The sequence below is a fragment of the Rosa chinensis genome, chromosome 4 (assembly GCF_002994745.2).
Source record: "Rosa chinensis cultivar Old Blush chromosome 4, RchiOBHm-V2, whole genome shotgun sequence".
Lineage (NCBI taxonomy): Eukaryota > Viridiplantae > Streptophyta > Magnoliopsida > Rosales > Rosaceae > Rosa > Rosa chinensis.
Window position 1 is genome coordinate 42,914,941 of NC_037091.1, and position 18,911 is coordinate 42,933,851.

At 38.9% G+C, this 18,911-nt stretch overlaps 3 protein-coding genes and 1 long non-coding RNA gene across 7 annotated transcripts; all 4 read right to left on the reverse strand.

Annotated features, from left to right (window-relative positions):
• Positions 1 to 5,073: 5,073 nt before the first annotated feature.
• LOC112200039 lies at positions 5,074 to 8,125 on the reverse strand. Its single transcript, XR_002936132.2, has 4 exons — positions 7,385 to 8,125; positions 6,559 to 6,717; positions 6,306 to 6,400; positions 5,074 to 5,789 (listed from the first exon to the last, which is right to left on the reverse strand). It is a non-coding gene; the product is annotated as an uncharacterized LOC112200039 (long non-coding RNA).
• Positions 8,126 to 10,292: 2,167 nt separating this feature from the next.
• LOC112199347 (putative adenylate cyclase regulatory protein) lies at positions 10,293 to 11,519 on the reverse strand. Its single transcript, XM_024340377.1, has 2 exons — positions 10,400 to 11,519; positions 10,293 to 10,297 (listed from the first exon to the last, which is right to left on the reverse strand). The coding sequence occupies exons 1-2, from the start codon at positions 11,517 to 11,519 to the stop codon at positions 10,293 to 10,295; spliced, it is 1,125 nt and encodes a 374-aa protein (XP_024196145.1).
• A 50-nt stretch (positions 11,520 to 11,569) lies between these two features.
• On the reverse strand, positions 11,570 to 12,547 carry LOC112199348 (putative disease resistance RPP13-like protein 1). Its single transcript, XM_024340378.1, has one exon. The coding sequence runs from the start codon at positions 12,545 to 12,547 to the stop codon at positions 11,570 to 11,572; it is 978 nt and encodes a 325-aa protein (XP_024196146.1).
• Positions 12,548 to 13,311: 764 nt separating this feature from the next.
• LOC121052975 lies at positions 13,312 to 16,646 on the reverse strand. Of its 4 annotated transcripts, none has more exons than XM_040519214.1 (6): positions 16,327 to 16,646; positions 15,633 to 16,060; positions 15,323 to 15,550; positions 15,130 to 15,222; positions 14,394 to 14,513; positions 13,312 to 14,140 (listed from the first exon to the last, which is right to left on the reverse strand). In XM_040519214.1, the coding sequence occupies exons 2-6, from the start codon at positions 16,044 to 16,046 to the stop codon at positions 13,622 to 13,624; spliced, it is 1,374 nt and encodes a 457-aa protein (XP_040375148.1). In that variant the 5' UTR covers positions 16,047 to 16,060; positions 16,327 to 16,646; the 3' UTR covers positions 13,312 to 13,621. The 4 variants fall into 4 exon arrangements, with proteins under 4 accessions (XP_040375148.1, XP_040375146.1, XP_040375147.1 ...); XM_040519212.1 differs by having other exon boundaries at positions 15,633 to 16,091; XM_040519213.1 differs by having other exon boundaries at positions 15,633 to 16,117.
• Between the last annotated feature and the right edge of the window lie 2,265 nt (positions 16,647 to 18,911).

Here is an 18,911-nt window from a genome sequence, read left to right on the forward strand (position 1 = left end):
ACATCCATTATTCAGAACGAAGAGAAGTAAGAACCAAAAATTGGTTAAAGGAGCTGCATCCACGCCTCACGGCTCCATGACTGTGCAAGACCAGCCACATATGGCTGGCGCCGCCTACCCCCTACTACTACAACATGGCATTGATGCCATGCACCCTAATTCATCTCCTTCTTTCACTTCTAAAGTCAATTGTGACTTCATGGCTAAACCAAAGTCATCATTGGTTGCTTCTAAAGCCAATCTTTTGTTCTGCAAAGCCTGCACTTTAGCAAAATTAGGATCGAGACTATCCTATGCAAAAGAACCCAAAGGAAATAATTCCATTCTTACAAAGAATCCAAAGGGATTCAGTGGACTGATTCAACCAACTTGCGGACTGTTTAGATATTTTATGGTGTTGGTTGATGAGTAGACACACTGGTCACTTGCCGCGCTATCATCCTCATGTAAAGATGCTTATGCTCAAACTCCTGGCCCAAATCATATGGCTATGGGCTCACTACCCGGATCATCTCATTCAGTCAATTCGACTTGCCAATGCTAGAGAGTTTCAGTCAAAGACTTTTGATGACTATTGCATATCATTGGAGATTGATGTTAGACATCATATTTCAATGTACACACCCAAATAGTCTAGCGGAAAAGTCACCATTAAAAGACTATGATGGTAGCCCGAACATTGGTAATGTGCACCAATATTTCTGCTTGGGATATGCAATATCACATGCAGCTATGCTAATTAGTCTACGACCTATAGCCACTAAACCTTTATTTGCGTTACAGCTAGTGATTGGGTACGAGTCTAATATCTTGTACTTACGCATATTTGAGTGTGCAGTTTATGTGCCAATCGCGCCACCACAACTCATCAAAATGGGTCATTCGTAACGAATGCATATATATTTGTGTTTGGATATAAATCTCCAACTATCAGTCCGCTATGTAGAACCCTTGACAGGCGATCTCTTTTCTACTTGATTTGCGGATTGTCACTTTGATGAGACAGTCTTCCCGTCGTTAGGGGGAGATTAGAACGTTAACGTTCAACAGGAACGACAAGAATTGTCATGGTCTGTCCCCACTGTGTCTCATTCTGATCCCCAAAAGTGACGAGATCACATATACCTGCTGTAAACATGCCTGCAAAGATAAATGTCCCCTCAAAAGGACATGGCACTACCTAAAGGAGTTGGGCATGGCGCCGCCGCCATGGATGATGGCATGGTGATGCCACAAAGTGGTATGATGGTGTCACAGGCCATGGGTTCCGCTAGAGAGCGTAGGAGACCCATAGGTTCGATGGATCCTCGCCCTAGAAAGAGAGCGAGTTTCGCACAACCTGATCCATTGATCATTGATACTCAAAATCCGTCTCATTAGAATATTCTGGATTGTGGTTATGTCCAAGAGACATCGTTGGGAGAAGCCTTAATGTTAGAATCAATTCCTAAGAATATAGAGATCTCTACAAACTACATTAGTGTACATGAGGACGTGGGATTATTGAGACCAATGACATTGAACCTTACTCCGTTGAAGAATGCCAACGTAGAGAAAATTGACCTAAATGGAAAGATGCAATCCAGATTGAATTGGATTCACTAACGAAAAGGAAAGGTTTCAGGCCGGAGATGCTGATACTTCCATGTTGACATAAATAGGTATTCGTTAAAAAGTGTGATGAGAAAAAAGAGACTATAAACTCGCCTTATGGCACAAGGATTCTCATAAACTCCCTGGAATCGACTATGAGGAGATATATTCTCTCATAATGGATGTCATTGCACTCCACTACCTTGTCATTTTGACAGTTTCTGAATAACTGAACATGCAGCTTACGAATGTGGTCATTACGTATATTTATAGGGATCTAGATATAAAAATATACATGAAGGTCACTGGTGGACTTCATTTACCTAAACTAAGTGGCTCTAGACCACAGAGCGTGTTTGCAATGAGGTTCAAATGCTCACTAAAGTACGTGACTACTTAATTGGGAAATGATATGATGAACTATGCCCATGCGTTTCCATGACAAGTTTCGGATTTGCAATTGTCGCGGTCTATGTTGATAAACATAATTGGAACCCTTGATGAGTTATGGAAAATCACTGAACACCTGAAATCTGAGTTTGAGATGAAGGACCTCGGAAGAACACGGTTTTGTTTGGATTTAGAACTTTGCATACCGTGTCAATGGATGTTTAGACGTTTTGATATATTCAATCCTGTAAGTACTCCCATGGTCATCTGTAGTCTTGACCCTAAGAGGGATCCGCTTCATCCCAGGGATGATGATGAAGAAGTGTTAATGGCATAAGTGCCCTACCTAAGTGCAATAAGCGCATTATTATACTTAACACAATACAAGACCGGACACCTTATTTGTTGTGAACTTGTTGGCTAGATGTAGCCTTGCACCAAAGCAACACCATTGGACTAGTGTAAAGACAATCTTTCGTTACTTCAAATGTACGATAGATATGAGCTTGTTTTATCCCTACAGAGAGAAAAAAATGATGGAAGAATGAGAACAGACCTCATTAGCCTAAGAGGCGCCGTGACTGACAAAGCTGCTGTCGCCAAGGGTGGCCAGCGTCATCCTCCTCCCTTACATCAAAACGATGGTGATGCTTTGATAGGTTTTGCTGATGCAGGGTATCTCTCTGACCCTCACAAATGTTGCTCCCAAAAGGGTTATGTTTTTACCATAAGAAGCACCGCGATATCTTGGAGGTCTACAAAATATACCCTTGTTACTACTTCCTCGAATCATGCGGAGATTATTGCTCTACATGAAGCCGTGCGTGAATGCATATGGCTAAGGTCTGTAATTAGACATATTCGAGGAATTTGTGGTTTGAAGTCTACCACAGATGAACCTACATGCATTTATAAGGATAATGCAACTTGTATCGAACAAATGAAATTAGGTTTCATCAGGGGCGATAACACCAAGCATATATGGCCTATGTTCTTTCATAATCAGCAACAATAATCACGTCTAAAGATTGAAGTAAATCAAATCCGATATGTGGATAATGTAGCAAACTTATTTACTAAGTCGTTACCTAAATCCACCTTCGAGAAACATGTGAAGAACATTAGATTGAGAAAGTTATCCGAACTCCCATGATTGTAGTAATCAGGGGGAGATGTCGACATCAGGGGAACGAATGATGTCTACATGTTTGATCTCGAAGAGTGAAGGATGTGTTGTGCACTTTTTGTCCTTCGTCTAGGGTTATTTTTGTCCCGTTGGGTTTTTGTTACCTGGCAATGTTTTTAACTAGACAACGATCAAAGCGTCATCACCAAGTTTGAGCGGCACAAGGGGGAGTGTTGAAGGATGTTGACATTTAGTGTGCCTATTCAAACTAGGATTTAGTTCTAGAGTTGTAATAGGAGAGAAGGTTCTAGATTTCCTAGTTATATTCGGATTCTATTTCTTTGTGTGACAAGATTATATACTTTGTAAATCTCTATATAAAGGGCTCCTATTATCAATAATAGAACACACAATTCTCTTATCAATCTCTCTGCATTCCAATTTCCCCCCTCCCTCCCCCCCCCCCCCCACACACACACACAACGACCCCACGAGGGGAGCAAAGAAGCAGAATCAAGCGGTATGCAATCAAAATGAAGAAAACCCACTTGTTTGATTAGGAGACAACCAAGGATTGGCACTGCTGATCTCAGTTGTCCCACAATTCACCAAAGAAACAATCTCCTAATGAAATCAAACACTCAAAAAATAGTGATCAAGTATCTGAAATCAAAAATGAAAATTGCTTACAAGCGAAATGGAATGATGGGCAGATCAAGAAGCAGGTGTCCTTCTCTAGAGCAAACACGTAGAGCCAAGCCACACCACTCGGCGTCACAGGCAGCCAACACCTGTCAGGGGCAAAACCAAAACAGAAGAAAGGAGCAAAATAGGAAGCACACTCATTCTCTTTTAATGAGGGAGGATCAAGAGAGGACATTCTTACTTTTTTTTTTTGAAAGGGAAGGACATTCTTACTTTAAGTATTTGAGAATTTTTACTATTTTACACTAGTATATGATCAAATTCAATGATTTCAACCATTGATCATTTAGATTCCTATGCAAGAATTGTGTCTACAAAAAATCAGCCAAATCCATGATCATCTGGTCACTCAAAAGTTTGTAAACAAATGTCATCCGTTAGATAAAATTAAAACCAACATTGTGCTAAACAAATAGTTAAACATTTTTTTATTTGGCTAATTTTTTGTATGATTCATATGTGTGCCCTAAACTAGAGAATGAATGGTGTGATTATTAAAATACACGCTAAAAATAAAAATATCCTCACTTTAAGAGTTTAAGGACGTCATGTCTTGATCCTTCCTTATTTTACCATTTTTTTATTCATCATTTCCACCTTCTATAATTTTCATTTTCGAAATCAGTATGGTTGAGTTTTAGAAAATTTCTTTAAAAAAAAAAAAATACAAATTATTGTCGACAGTGGTCATAGCTTGCATCTGCAAGCGCACTATCGTCTAAGATACCCTTCATATGTTTCACCAGGTTTTCTAGTTGCTCCAAGTCCAAAATTGCATCTTTTAATGTATCAGAGCTCATTGATTCTAAAATTGTGCATCATTTTCATCCAGCTTAAGAATTTAAAATTTTAATCTCTGTCTAACCTGATGTTTTTCTACCCCTTTACATTTACTGCATCTTTACCACCTGGAGCAACCGGTCTTCAAAGAAACCAAGATTGCATCTGAATAAAAGGCTAGAGCAATTCAGATATCAATTTTAAGCATACATTAGCTTCAAAGAACAAACCATGCAGATTATTAGATTAAATGTACAAAATTCAAAATGAGTGAGGCAAGCAATCTTGATGATAATTAGAACCACTTTCATAATTAATGATTTCACTTGATCAGTTTTCTGATTTATTTCACTTGCCCTTATACATGGTAAACAGCAGAAACTATTAAAAGAAAACAAAGTGAAATCAAATAGAGGGAACATTAGTTGTATACTCGTATCCCTTTATTACATGCTTGGAATTTTATCAATTCGGACTCCTAGCCCAAGTTCGCACCCATTTTATTAAGAGAAAAATCTAGAATCATAAAAAACACCACAATCAACAAAAGAGGCAAAGTTTTAACGTGGTTCACCCCAATTTGTCCACGGCAATAATCCACTAATGTCAAAATAAAATGTTCTTTGTTATGTAACCTCGCACTCTCTCTACCATTCTCAACAGAGAACCCCAATTACACCCAAAGCTCACAAACACTAATCTCTCAGTTCTCTCCATGAATTATCAACCAAGAGACTAACGCTCAAAGAACATAAGAATATTTTTGACTACCACAGCTGATGCCATTTTTACCTAGATAATTGCTCAAATCTCAGAAATATGGCTTGATATTTGAAAGTATAACAAGTGCCGAGATGCTCACAATAAGCTCCACAACCATATATGAGTAACTCATACACAAGCCCACAGTACCAAATTGTCCAGGTCCACCAGGACTTGTTTGTTGCTCCCTTCGTTAAGCTTTCATGGAAACACCAAGAGAGCACAAAAATGTGAAATCTGACAGGAGGTTCTTCAATAGCTCGCAGATAATAGAAGGCTTGTTCCCTAGAAACCATGCATACTCGACTAAATGGCTTATCCAAGATGCAGATAAAGATTGTTCTCATTATAGGGCAAAGTTACCGGCCTTTGCGAGAGCCAAACAAACAGCAGCCACCTCAGATCAGGAATTTGGTGCTCCAGTTCCTTAATCCTTTGGGACACCAAGTAAGAGAGGATAGGAGTCAGAGTGGACATTAGGAAAAGAAAAAAAAAACATTTAATTCCCCAAACTGACCAGAACAAATCGATCAAAAAATTAATTAAAAGTTTAAAACCCACATAGAAGAAAGCATTAAATCAACATCAAAGACATGGTTTGCAAAGGAAAAACTTATCCAGGGTTTTACCTCAGATATATGAATGGTATCATTATGTAAAGGTGAATCATTATTGTACCACAAAGTGCTACTTGCAAGCAGATGATTACAGAGATTGGAAATACAGAGTAGTTGAAACTAATAAAAGGTTACTGGTGTTAAATTCTATTTTGCTAAGTTTAGTACACAAGATGATTGATCTTGAAAGTTTATGAAACACTTGACTACTAAGAAAGAGAAGAAAAAGAAAACCCCATCAAAAGAGGGAAAATAAAAGGAATAAAATAGAACATGAGACAGCATTATATGCAATGAAACGAATACATGCATAAGATGCAGAACTGAAGTACCTGAACTTAGTTTGCACCATGTCAAGTACCTGAACTTAGTTTGCACCATGTCAAGTTAAGCTGTTTGATCTTCCATTTGAGCAGGATGGAGCAACCTAGTGAGAAATTACAAATGATGCCAAAACAATTATAAAGCCAGCACTGCAGTAAGTAAATAGCCTATAGAGCAGAGTACAACGCATTTGAACGCTGGTGAATCAAATTAAAGAGGAACACCAGGAGGGAAGAAGAGGTAGGGGTTTGAAAAGCTTACAATGATTTTAGGAACTGATTTAACTTAGAACATCAATGGAAGTAATCATGCACAACTGAAATTTCAAACACTCAAGGCAAATGTTTCCCCTGGAACTTAAACCCCATGAAAGTCCCACTGTGCTAGTTTAAGGAGGTCTCTCATAGCTTCAATGCAGACCTGATTTCAAAAAGATGATTCGTCAGTGCTGAGGAAAAGAAATAGAGGAGGATAACAAGTTTACTTCTTTTATTAAATGCTTCAAACAGCTTTTCCACAACAGAGCAATTACACACTTGCTACACTGAATAGTTGTGAAGGAAAGAATCTGTGGATAATTTACAGTTGTGGAAGTGAAAGGGATCTCGAAAGTTTACAGTTGATTTTAAACAAAGATCTGACCATCTAGGATATCAATGTTAACTTTGGCATCCATCCAGATTATTGGAATACAAGTAATCTCACAATTGGGACCCCTCAGCATAACTTCACATAGATGGTGAAAACCAATAATTTCCAGATGCAGTAATACGGTGAGGTTCCTGCTAGATTTAGTGGTAAGTAATGAATGAGGGTTTGAAGTTGTCTGGCAGGCACTTTACTCACAAGAATTGCCATTGAACATCTCTCCCTCAACCCAAAATGAGAACAATAATGTTACATCCTTACCAATGTCTTTTTGGTTATACTAGAGGATGAACTTCCCCATCACAAAAACTAGTACTTACAAAGGAAAATAAATAATGGGACACTAGAAATGAGGATGACCGATAAGTTAAATAACTAGATGAAGGTGATACAGGGAACAAGAACATACGCAAATTGCTCATTTGAGAATGATACTTACAATCTACATTTGGAATATGGTCAGCCACTCATGTCAGCTGTCCTCATCTTTTGTTTGCATAACTTCCACTTTACGTGGATACTTCTCAGTTTCTCATTCGCATAGCTGATGCTGATTAACACCTGAGACAAAGAAAGTGTCACAGGTTACAACGACTAAACAACTTATTAATAAACTGAAGCAAAGTAATTAAGCAATCATCCTAGTAGGGTTGCATCAATAAATTCCAAGTTCATTTAATAGGCCTGGGCACGGTCCCAGCCCGGCACCTAATTTGCAAGGCCCGGGACCGAGCCCGAATTTTTCGGGTCGGGCTCAAATTTCGTTTTTAAGTTTCAGGGCCCGGACCGCAAAAAACCGGGCCGGTCCTCGGGTTTTTTCGGGCCCAAAAGACTTGTTTTTCTGTTCTCAGATCTAGAACAGATCTTGCTCCAAACCGATTCCTCCACCCTCCAAACTTCCGAAGCCACCTAACCACCAACCATTGAGAGAGAGAGAGAGAGAGAGAGAGAGAGAGAGAGATAGAGATGTTTTGGGGTTGAGTACCAGAGAAAAACTAGAGAGAGAGAGAGATTTTGGGGTTGAGTAACGACAGAAGAAGAATTAGGAATTTCTCTACAATTGATCTAATGGGGAAGGACCGAAGGAGGGCTAGGGAGAGAAGGGAAAAGAAAAGAAAAAAGACAATGGAGAAGAAGAAGAAGAAGAAGAAAAAAACGAAAAAGAAAGACGGGGGGGGGGGGGGGGGGGACTGGAGAGGGATGGGAAAATTGAAAAGAAAGAAGAAGAGAGAGAGTTAGAAAGATGAGGGGTGGGACCCGGAGAGAATTAGAGTAGAGAAGAAGAACGTGGAGAGAGAAGGAGGAAAAGAAAAGTTAAGAGAAGAAAGAGAAGAAGAGAGAGTCAGAAAGAGGACGGGGTGGGACCCGGGGAGAATGAGAGTAGAGAAGAAGAACGTGGAGAGAGAAGGAGGAAAAGAAAAGTTGGTAGGAAGACTAATAAAACATATAAAAAATATTTGTTAATTATTAGTCGGGCCCAACGGGCTTTATTATATTTCAAAACCTCAGACCGGGACCGGACCGGATTTGAGCCTGTTCGGACCGGACCGGAGAATGTTACCAAATTTTTTTTGCAAACCCGGACCGAACCGGGCGGTCCGGGCAGGTTTTTCGGGCTTACGGGTTTTTTCGCCCACCCCTAGTTCATTATTTGTCATAAACATCAGAAGAAAACGATGTTGTGGAAACTTCTTTATCAAGCCACTGGACCATTGGTTTCAGATTACTCTGTATGCAGCTAAAAGAAATCCAATCCTTGTAAATTTGTAAAGGAAAGTTACTTAAATAGTTCCTTAAGTGGCCAGAACGCCTCCTGAACTCCTCCACAGACGGTGGCGCACCGCCGCCGGCCAAAACTCAATATTTCACAAAACTCCCAACATCAAAAAGCTTCATCTAAGCATGCTTGTGAACTTTCATAACTAGTTCGAAGTCAGAAAACAAGCATAAAGGGTCGAAAACTACCTCACAAGCCGTGAACAGTAATCCAATCTGAGTTGAACCAAGTTTTACGTGAATCGATCCAAACAACCACCAAGGATCGATCAAGGAGGCTGCTCTGAGCTCCCCAAGCTCAACTTAAAGCCCCGCCGACGTCGGAGATCGGAGAACCGATCGGGTCAGAAAACACTCAACTGCGCCACCTTGCAGCGCCGCCGTGGAGGAGAATCGGCGCTAGAGGACACTAGAGGGACGACCAGACGGAGGAGACGATCCTATCTGGAAAGTTTCGTCGCTGGAGACCGCCGCAGTTCGCCGGAAAAGTTGGGTCGGGTCGGCCGGATATTTTCGTTTCTGAAGGTGCAGCCGAGAGAGAAGAGAGCTTTCCGAAAAAGGAAAGTGAAATTATGAAATGATTTTTCAGAAATTCCCTATTTATACCAAAATGGAAACTTCTCCCAATGGTCATAACTTCTTCATACAAACTCCAATTGATGCGTTCCATATGTCCACGAACTCGTATCGATGTGCACTACAACTTTTGTGAATGAAGTTTTCAGAGAATCTCAACGTATCAAAAGTCAACCTTTGCGCCACCCCTAAAGTCATATTTTCCAAATGAAAATTAATCCGAAACACTTCCGCTCCGTCCACGAGCCACGAAACCGTCCAATAAACATAAAATTGGATTCTGGAAATTCCTCGGAAAATAATTACTAATTTCCGGGGCATCACATTCCACCCCCTTAAAGAAATTTCGTCCCGAAATTTACACGTACCACTCCAACAAGTACGCATAAATCAAGCTCAAATCCAATGGGAATGCAAATGGCAATTGAGGAATTGACTGCTAATCAAACAGGGTATAGATATATTTTTATTTCATTGCAAGTCTTCCTTAAAGAATGGAACATGGCATCCAAACCAGCACAGCATTTCATCGAAAAGATGTGAAATTCTAAGTTTATAACAGACTAAAATGAATTCTAATAGTATGTCTATCCTCCATGGGAGAGCAAATATGATATAATTAGATTGAAATGATTAAAGCAATTTTTCCAGTATCATGGTCACCTTATCTTCAATGAAACACAGCAGACAAGCCGTACATGGGAGAGGTGATTGAACTACTGGGACTGGATCATCACTTATTCAGCATCATTTGGTGTTCCCGTCAAGTATGATAGAGCCTGCTACGATAGAATTTACGCCAAGAGGAAAAAGTACGATTGGTTAATGCATTACTGGTTAAACTCTAGTGAAAAAAGAAATGTGAGGACAAGAAAAGATGGTGCTTTGAAAAGCTTACCCTGCTTTAGGGATAAATTTGTGGCAATTGGGAATTGATTAACCTTGTAATGTGAACAGACATTCTAGTTCAGTATGGCAGGCATTCCGTAGCTTCATCAGACTGAGTTAAGAAAGATGAAAAATGAGACATTATAAGAAATAAATTTGTAGGAAAAAAGAAAAGAAAATGAAAATAAGAAGAATTTGGTCAGAATTAAATTACACCGAAGATCTGGGATGTGAGAAATCTTGGGCCATTCTGGGCCAGTCTCCTTGGTGCATCTTTCTTTGAGCAGGGGACATCCTCTAATGTCGAGCTGCTTCAATTTGGTAAGGTTTTTCATAGCATTTATTGTAGGTAGATACTTGAGATTCTCACAATAATAGATCGACAGAGCCTCAAGAGATGTAAGATTTCCCAACCACTCAGGAAGAGCTTCTAGTCCGATCAAATTTTCTGGTTCCATTGCCATGTTCGGTGTCCACAACGAAATCAGCCTACGGCGTTTCCGTTGCTGATAATCAGAGGAGGACCGGAAGCGGTCCTCCTCCCACAACGGACCAATACCCAGTTCCTGAAGAGAGGTGCAGAATTGGAGCCCACTCGGTAGGTTTAATAATCTCTGATTAAAAGAAATATTCAAGCTCCGGAGAGATGTGATGCCCTGTGTGATTGGAATTGATGTTAGATTGTCACAACCCTTTATCTCCAATTCCTGAAGAGAGGTGCAGAAGCTGATCCCACTTCCTAGCCTTGATAATTCCTCACAATAGCAGATCTTCAAGCTCCGGAGAGATGGCATGCCCTGTGTGATTGGAATTGATGTTAGATTGTCACAACCCTTTATCTCCAATTCCTGAAGCGAGGTGCAGAAGCTAATCCCACTTCCTAGGCTTGATAATCCCTCGCACTCTTCAATCATCAATTTCCGGAGAGACGGCATGCCTTGTGTGGTTGGAATTGACATCAGATTAGGGCAACAACTTATCTCCAATTTCTGAAGAGAGGTGCAGTAATCGAGCCCAAACTCTAGGCTTGATAATCCCTCACAACCGTAGATCATCAATTGACGGAGAGATGCGATGCCCTGTGTGATCCGAATCGACTCTAGGCTGAGACAACCATCTATACTCAACTCCTCAAGAAGAGGGACCGTGTCAGATACATCAAGAGCAATACACGTCAGCTCATCACAACGATGTACGTCTAAATATGTGAGACTATTGTTATTGTTCAGCATCCCTTCTGGTAGACAAGTGAGACCCTTTACAGCAGTTATTTCGAGATCAGTGAGAGTGGTAAGTTGAGTGCTTATATTTTCTATTGGCATGCTGTTACCCATTTCATACATCACCAACCTCTTGAGACGTGGAAAACGACTCGGAGCATTTCTCAATTCAGGACAGTCACTGAGATGCAACTCATCGAGGCAAGGAAATACCGCAACTTCTCCTTCAGCTGATATCCTCGGTGCTTCCATCCATTCAATGAGCTCTTGGCACTTGCTGATGTACCATAAAACTCGGTTCCCAAACGTATCAGCTTATTCATCTCAATATCAAGACAGCTTAAATTAGGTAGCTGACCGAGTGTTGGGATTCCTTCACAATTGTTACAGCCATCTAATCGAATCTTCTTCAAATTTTGGAGACCCGTTATCCATGACGGAAGTCTAGCACCCTTGAAATGCACAATGTTCAAGCTTTGCAAATTAAGATGAGGTTTCAAGCCATCTAGTACATCCGTCCCATTGTCATTAGGTGGCTTATAGAATGTCCATATACATGTTAACTCGCTCAACTGACTCTTCTCCTCTAAGCAAGCATTCTTTGCTTCTTCTCCATCCCTTACATGTTCGAGCTGGCAAATAATTAAGTGGCCTCTCAAATGCATCAACCCACCCAGATCCTCAATTGCAGAACCTCTCTCCTTACCCACATTAAAGCAAGGTAATGTTCGGAGTTTAGTTAATAGCCCCAAAATCCCAACCTCAAATTCCATACTGTAACCACCATAAAGATGCCTCAAGTTGATCAAATTTTGAATCTCCTTTGGACACTTTTTGAGATACGGTAATCTCAATGTTTGGAGGTTATAGAGCTTGCCAATAGACTCTGGGAGTGCTTTGATTTTTGTATCGGAAAGATCTAGATACCTCAAGTGCTTCAGCTTGCCAAGTGAATTTGGCGACTCCTGGTTCTTTGTCTCACAGAAACTTAAGACGCGTAAAGCTCTTAACGTTGGTGAAATCATATTAAGGACCTGGACATTTGAAAAGAGTGAGCGCAGTCTTGAAAAATTTGTTTCTGGCATACTTTGTAGTTTTGAAGTATGAAGCCGTGCAACATGTCGAATCTCATGACCATCCATCTCATTATTGAAGTCTGGTGTCCAACTCTCACACACTACTAGAAATATGCCCTATGGCCACAGCCATGATTTCATGGCTATTGATGGTATTGGGGACAGATTACTGTGCCTATTGATCTTTAGCCACAGATTTCCTGTCCAAAACGATTTGTACTGACTCCATTTTCATATTTTCCCATTTTGGCACCACAAAAGCTATCCGTCGCAGCTTGGATACAAACCCCAGAACCAACACACGCGCTCTACAAAAGTCCATCTGACAATGAACAGTATGGCTTCATGTTATTTATACTATTATAATATTCCCTATTCTATTTCACGCGCTGGTCTCTTTTGGTACCACTGTCCATCAGTCCCCATAATGTATCTCAATAAAATATTGTTTCTTCTTTAATCCGTGGCCAACTTGTTACAAACTCCCAAAAAAAATTAATCGTAAAACAAAAAAAAAATAATTCTTTCCAATCTGGTTTTGATGAAATCTGGTTTTACTCATGGCCCCATAATAGATGTATAATGGTAATTAAATTGTCACATGGTAATTTTTTACCACATCCCCAATTCTATAATGTCAACCATCTAAAATTCTCAAATCAAACATATAATTGGCCGTCAAAATTAAATACAAATAAAATGCTCAATCATGTACAGTAATAGTAAGAAGTAAACTTCAAGTAAAAGTTCAACCCAACTGCACACCAATTTGAAAAACTAAGCAAATGAAAAAAAAAAAAAAAAACACATACATTTGGAGCAATAGAAACTAGAGCATAGCCCATTTCATTTATATCAACACCATGCTAAGAGTTCTGGCAGACTACACAAGTTCCAAATATCTAACACAAGTCCTAAAAAACTACCATCACAACTTCCATATATCAAAAACAAATTTCATTCTAATCCATATTGGATTTGGATAGAATAGAATTTATTTTTGCTTTTCAAAAGAGATCCAGCCTAACTAATGGGATCCAGAAGTTGGGTATCTAATATTGTCTTAATTACATATTTCCAAAAATCAGCCACTAACTTGATAACATGTTCAAAAGGGCATATTTTTGTATCCATTACCTCTCAAGTCATGCAGCTTTGACCAATATTGTGTCCCATTGGCACATTTGAAGTAGAAATTGCAAGGGGATTGTCTGGTTTCTTTAGAAAATTGATGAGTAGGCCAAGATCTAACGATTCCATAGAATTTATCCCCCCTGCAGCAAAGATTTGGGTCAAGGAATTAGCACCCATTTGTTCTTGCATCAAATCTAACTTCTTGTTCAGCTGCGCATAAGAAGCTTGCAGCGCCTCTTCTCTCTCGGCTGATTCTTTCAATTGTTGGGCCAAATTTGCTTCCCTTCTTACATTAGCTTCACGCTCTGCTTCATAAGCCTCACTCAAGGTTAATAGCTGATACTTTATCCCATTCTTTTGGGTAACAATTCCTGGAACATCCGCCCATTTTGCACCAATTCCGTATCCACGTACCCGATTACGCTTCTCAGGGCCCATCACCTTGTGAAATAGTTCATTCCGAACCTCATGAGTGACTTCTCGTCCTTCTATTCGTACGTTGTTCTCAAGCTCTTCAAATTCATCCTGCAATAAGTACATAACTGTTCCGTTGAAAACATAATGGCAGTGAAAGGCTACTGCTACTAGCTAAAACCACACACTTTTTATACAATGCATATGAATAAAATATGTCTTCAAATACATCATTAAAATTTCTACAAACAAAATACTTTGTAAAGAATGGATGTAATTAAGTTTATATTGGCATGTAATGCGAAAATTATGAAAACTGAATGCAAAACAGAAAATGCAAAGAAGGTACCCTTAGAGCACTTACAAATTTTTTCTGAGCTTCCTCATTATTGGGCTGAGGCTTAGATGGATCTTTTTGCCTTGAACCATATACGATGCCAAAGAAAGTCACCCTATCAAGTACCTCTCCAGGATGCTCACATTCCTACAAACAAATCTATTTTCATGATTTTTGTGGATAAGACTATACCAGCCAATTCATCCACTCTCAAACTTCAAGACAAATAAATTCAAACAAGATATATACATGAATTCATACATGTCAGCATATCTTACTACGTAATTGAAATAAATAATGGAAGCAAAGAAGAGTAATACACAATTTAGAGTTAAAAGCACATTCCTAAGTTGTAAGAGCACGAAGTCATTAATATGTACTGATTATAATTCAATCCAAAGGGTCAGATAATGAAAAAAAAAATTCCAGAAAGGCAAAGCAAATGACACTGCTCTCTCGTTATGAATAATTTAGTGATTAAGTGTGTACAAATTTTCACAAAAAGAAGACAACACATCACTTCCATCCACTACTTAATTAGCATAAGTAATTATACTTTTGCATTCATCAAGTTAGCACCTTGTAGCACTACTTAATTAACCATGACTAATTATACTTTTGCATTTATGAAGCCAGCTTCAGGCACTACTTAATTAACCATCAGTAACTATACATTTGCATTCATTAAGTCAGCAGGAATATATAACCGTTCTGTCAGTAATTAAATGTTGCTGGAAATGAATATAGTTTATAAAAGTATTACCCATTGATATCGCATATGAGCATAGGTTTTTGTTCCAGTTGTCTGATGCAACTTTAATTGCTGTCGATTTGTTACATTTGTCTCTGCAACCTCCTATATTTAGGTTAACTATCATTACATGCAACCACAAAGCTTATGTACCAAAACAATTTGAAAAAAAAAAAAATTATTAAAACATTAGAAACAATGCAACCTGATTTTTTGTTTCGTCCCATGTACTCACTAACGCACGCCATTGTCCCACGTGAACGTGTTTATTGCCACATATGAATCTCCTTTCCATTCCCATGAAAGGTTTGTACCATTTTTTCTTCATCTTGTACTTCAAAGATCTCCAACGCTCGTGTAATTTATCCACAACCACATCTTTGATGTCAGCTACCAAGTTTAGAGTTTCAGGATCTGACCAATCCAATGCATCCTAAGACAATGAACATATATATTCATTATTATAGAATATATAATGTAACTAAAACAGAAACTGTTTTAAAGTAAATACATACTTGAACAGTTTGCCATGCCTCATCTACTTTGCCTGCCTTGCAAATCTCAGCCCAATTTTCAGCATTGAGAGGAAAATTGGAGCATTCACTTGCAAGTTGTCCAATGAATCGACCAAATTCTACAACTTTTTTACTTGGGCCAACAGGCTGCCCAATGGCATTAAATTGGAGTTTCTCTCGTCCTTCTAATGCAAACTTAGGCTTATTCTTTCCTCGAGTCTTGCGAGTCTTTTGCTTACGCTTCTTACTTGGCCTACTATTTGCACCACTGTCATTGACATTTATTGCCGGTTCAATCGACACCTCATTGCCAACAGTTGGGATTGTTGATGATCTTACAGTATCATTTACGTTCACAGGAGGGGATGATTCTAGCCTTGTATTTCTTGCAGCAGGGATGTTTATCATGCTCATGAATTCTTCATCATCTGAGAGACCTCCAATTTGAGGAATCATTTTCTTCCAATATACAGCCAAATTCAGAACTTATTGTGAGGAAAATAAAAGTTATGAGTAATTATATAAATTGAGGCATTGATTCAACATATGAAATAGTTAACCTCATCAAATCACACAATATATACACTACCTAAGACTATGATTTATAAAAGATTGATATTTCTCTACAAATTCAGACATGCATTGAAGTGTATGATTGATGATATGAAGAATTCTTATTTAACAGAATGATTACCTTACTTCTGTAACGATTGGTTGAGGATGAGATGTACCCAATGAAGTTTGTTCAGAACCACATAGGTATCAATGAATTATGAGTTGCAAAATAGAGATCAGTTGGATTGATTTGGGGATTTTGGTGGATAATAGAGTTTTTGGTATAAGCTGGCATTTCAGATGGATGTGATTGTAGAGATGGAGTTAGAATCTTGCTAGTACGTGAGGATTGTGTTTTATGAAGATTATGGATCTGCCATGGATATTATGGCATTAAGATGAATGCAGAGAGATTGAGATTGAGATGAAGTAGGTGACGGCAAGAAATTCAGGACTAAGAGAGAGGTTAAAGCATTTTAGACCACTTATATCTTTCATTCTTTCTTATTATATTCTATTTAAGAAATTAGGGTGTTTAATTTTTCCTTTTGCCGCAACTTTTTACCTCTTCCCACTCATTTTTGCCACTTTAGTTTTGGACCCTTGTTTTCAATTTTCATTTTTGATTGTTAATACCATATAGCGACGGCCAGATATTTTATTATATGTTTAATGTTTCACTCTTGCAGCATTTGGCCATGGATGCTAAGACTTTTCTTACTCAAACTAAAATCATCAATGAGGATATATTAATTGATATTATTGTTGAAATTGAATACTACATCACCATACAGTTGTGTGTGTGTGTAAAGCCATTGATTCCGGTTTGTTTTTATCCACTGATGATGATCTCAACCTGTGCTTGCAGTGAGATTCCTTTTGTTTCTTCTCTGCTATGTTTATAAATTTCCTTCCAGTTATGATTCCACATCAATATTGGTCTAAGTTTTCATTATTCTGAATTTGACAATGATCTCAAAAGAAATTATTGACGTTATTTTGTGTGCACTATATAACACCAACACTTGCATCTAACACCAACACTGGCATGACATTTTTGTTCATTTCAAAAACTTTGTCAAGTTCACCAAAATGAAGAGAGGTTCATCTAGGAGTGCTAAGGTTTTATTTGATGAGGGTCCATCTCCAGAAAATCAACCACCTCACTCACCGGCATCTTCATCTAATACACCCCCTAACCCAAATGCTCAATTATCCAAAGATATACTACGTATCTATCTTACCTAATTTGTCGACGGCAGGGATGTACCGGAAACTAGGGTCACTCGACCGAACCCAAATAACGGCGGCTACCAATTCACAACGCCACCCCGTGTCAACAGAAGTCGGCGACACTCTGGTCCTCATATGTCACCTACAGCCCATTTACCAACAAATAGCCTCAATATATCCGGGGAATCAAACACGGATTATGAAAGCACGGCACATTTTTCAGGAAATCGAACACTTGAGAGTTGTGCAGATTCATTTATTGGGGTTCTTCCATCTTCAGTTGTAGAGATTGGTACATCTACTGCATCCCCACAAGCTAAACCTCTGAAGCCAAAGAAGGAAAAATATCCAGGCTATGAATCATTTTAAGTTTTTCATTTTTACCATAAAGTTTCTATCAATCTTGATCATAATTGTAGTAGTGATGGTTGTTTGTTTTTCAATTATCTACAAGTTTTTACGGTGTGTGTGTGTGTGTGTATATATATATAACTAAGGCATGTGTTATACATGCTAGCTAGTATTGTTCCACTTTGTAGTAATGACGGTTGTTTGTTTTTCAATTATGTTCAAGTGTTTAGGCTGTGTGTGTGTGTGTGTAACTAAGGGATGTGTTATACATGCTAGCTAGTATTGATCCACTTTGATTTGCATAACCCAATCAATCATCTGTGCTTGCTGTTCCAGTAATGAAGCTAAATACAAAATTAAGGACTTCAGTATTCACTGAGCCAATGGAATTGCACCAATATTAATTATCAACCAAAGTACTTCATAAGCAAATTACCAAAGTGCATAACCATATTAGAGAAAGGAAGAAAGTCTAAAAAGAAACTCATTTCCCATAGTCTGAGACTCAGCAAAATACATAAAGACTGTAACAAAAATATAGCAGGAAGTAGACAAGTCCATTAGCAATCATTCAAACACAATCCCATGCATATCGGCTCTTACTTGGACGTCTTCATCAACAACGAGTAAAGGTTCTAAATTTTGAGGAGCAGCTATGTCATCTTTCATAATATTGCCCATATCAAACAAATCTCGTGGTCTTGTTCTTACTGCAACATGCCAGTCGGGCTGAGTTGGATCCTTGACATAAAATAATTGATTTGCATTCAAGCCGAGGGTATATGTGTCTGGCCCTGGAAGCAAGTGCTTGAAGTTAACCAATGTAAAACCAAATTCATCAGTTTTTATGCCCCGATTTCTAACCCTTCCATCAACCCAGTCACAGTCGAATAACACCACTCTACGCCCACCGTGATATTCTAAATCAATTATGTCTTTCACCACTCCATAATAGTCATTAAGAGCTGCCCTCGGATTATGGTCTCTAGAGGTGGCATAGGTATCTGCCACTGCCCTCACAAAAACACCGTCATTTTGTGTGTTCCCTCCGACATCATTTGATTTCACATGGAAACGAAAACCATTCATAATGTATGACAACCAACGACCGATCCAATGGTTCGGACCCCTAGCCAATGC